Source organism: Nerophis ophidion, linkage group LG13, assembly GCF_033978795.1.
Source record: "Nerophis ophidion isolate RoL-2023_Sa linkage group LG13, RoL_Noph_v1.0, whole genome shotgun sequence".
NCBI lineage: Eukaryota > Metazoa > Chordata > Actinopteri > Syngnathiformes > Syngnathidae > Nerophis > Nerophis ophidion.
In genome coordinates, this window is record NC_084623.1 from 61,473,628 (window position 1) to 61,476,125 (window position 2,498).

Sequence of the window (2,498 nt, forward strand, 5' to 3'; positions counted from 1 at the left end):
TTAAAGGAAAGTAAGTTGTCACAAAGGGAACACTACACCAGATAATATTTAAAATTCATCTTAAGTAACGTGGACTGGGACTAAATAAGTACTACTACCAATAGTACTAGTTAAAGGAAAGTAAGTTGTCACAAAGGGAACACTACACCAGATAATATTTAAAATTCATCTTAAGTAACGTGGACTGGGACTAAATAAGTACTACTACCAATAGTACTAGTTAAAGGAAAGTAACTTGTCACAAAGGGAACACTACACCAGACAATATTTAATATGTATACTCTGTGTATACTAATGTACATGTGTACATCTGTGGTATGTATACTCTGTGTATACTAATGTACATGTGTACATCTATGGTATGTATACTCTGTGTAGACTAGAAAGAAGGTACATACACCTGTATGCGTGTACATCTATGGTATGTATACTCTGTGTATACTAATGTACATGTGTACATCTGTGGTATGTATACTCTGTGTAGACTAGAAAGAAGGTACATACACCTGTATGCGTGTACATCTATGGTATGTATACTCTGTGTAGACTAGAAAGAAGGTACATACACCTGTATGCGTGTACATCTATGGTATGTATACTCTGTGTAGACTAGAAAGAAGGTACATACACCTGTATGCGTGTACATCTATGGTATGTATACTCTGTGTAGACTAGAAAGAAGGTACATACACCTGTATGCGTGTACATCTATGGTATGTATACTCTGTGTAGACTAGAAAGAAGGTACATACACCTGTATACTCTGCACCTCACCTAGCGAAGTGGGTGACTATTAAGTTGCTACTGAGACGTAACAAACGGTGAAGTTTCACAGAAACCACCTGGTGGGCACCTGAACTGTGTGTGCACATCTCGAAGCCCTGAAGAGGACTTGTTGGACTTGTTGATGGCACCACCTCAGGTGCACGACGTAGCAGGACACAATCCGTGAGAGAACACCTTTCAGCTGCTCTCCTGATCACGAACTGGACCTTCTTAAACTCTGGACTTTACTGTCGGGTCTCTGGTTGGAGGACTTGGCAGCCTTAGGAGCTCACACTGCTGCGGGCCTAGCACACAACAACACACACACATGAGTACACAACACAACAGATGAGTAGACAACACAACACCGAGACAAGTGGGAAGATAAGCGGTCAACATGACTTACCATGGCATGCGAGTAGCTGGCCATCTGCAGAAGACACTCCAGGGTCCCCAGAAGGTCTTCCTTGTGGAGGACATTCATTTGCCTGTCATCCAGGAACTTGCAGACTTCCAAGTCCTGCAGGGTGGTCTTCAAGGCCACTGAAGCACACTGGAGGACACTCATTCCTAACAAGCAGAGGTACAATTACCTGCCAGGTAGACTGCTAACAGGTAGAATTACCTGCCAGGTAGACTGCTAACAAGTATAATTACCTGGCAGGTGGGCTGCTAACAAGTATAATTATCTGGCAGGTGGGCTGCTAACAAGTATAATTACCTGGCAGGTGGGCTGCAAACATGAATCAACCTACCTGCCAGGTAATTATAACAGATATAATTACCTGCCAGGTAGACTGCTAACAGATATAATTACCTGTCAGGTAGGCTGCTAACAGGTATAATTACCTGGCAGGTACACTGCTCACAGGTATAATTTCCTACCAGGTAGGCTGCTAACAGGTATAATTACCTGGCAGGTAGGCTGATAACAGGTAGAATTTCCCACCAGGTAGGCTGCTAACAGGTATAATTACCTGGCAGGTAGACTGCTAACAGATATAATTACCTGGCAGGTGGGCTGCTAACAGGTATAATTTCCTACCAGGTAGGCTGATAACAGGTAGAATTTCCCACCAGGTAGGCTGCTAACAGGTATAATTAACTGGCAGGTAGACTGCTAACAGATATAATTACCTGGCAGGTGGGCTGCTAACAGGTATAATTTCCTACCAGGTAGGCTGCTAACAGATATAATTACCTGCCAGGTAGGCTGCTAACAAGTATAATTACCTGGTGGGTAGACTGCTAACAGGTATAATTACCTGGCAGGTACACTGCTCACAGGTAGAATTTCCTACCAGGTAGACTGCTAACAGATATAATTACCTGGCAAGTAGACTGCTAACAAGTATAATTACCTGGCAGGTGGGCTGCTAACAGGTATAATTTCCTGCCAGGTAGGCTGATAACAGGTAGAATTTCCTACCAGGTAGGCTGCTAACAGGTATAATTACCTGGCAGGTAGACTGCTAACAGATATAATTACCTGGCAGGTGGGCTGCTAACAGGTATAATTTCCTACCAGGTAGGCTGCTAACAGATATAATTACCTGCCAGGTAGGCTGCTAACAAGTATAATTACCTGGTGGGTAGACTGCTAACAGGTATAATTACCTGGCAGGTACACTGCTCACAGGTAGAATTTCCTACCAGGTAGGCTGCTAACAGATATAATTACCTGCCAGGTAGACTGCTAACAGGTAGAACAAGTTTGAATGGTTTGGCGTCTT

General features: G+C 43.2%; 1 protein-coding gene across 1 annotated transcript in view; it reads right to left on the reverse strand.

Moving 5' to 3' along the window:
• Positions 1-248: 248 nt before the first annotated feature.
• Positions 249-2,498, reverse strand: part of zgc:113279 (uncharacterized protein LOC553749 homolog) — a 43,085-nt gene continuing 40,835 nt past the window's right edge. Inside the window, exons 12-13 of the mRNA XM_061918137.1 lie at positions 1,172-1,335; positions 249-1,070 (exon numbers count right to left, since the gene is read on the reverse strand). Of these exons, the coding sequence (XP_061774121.1) occupies positions 1,047-1,070; positions 1,172-1,335 (188 nt within the window). The 3' untranslated portion in view covers positions 249-1,046. The remainder of the gene's footprint in view (positions 1,071-1,171; positions 1,336-2,498) is intronic.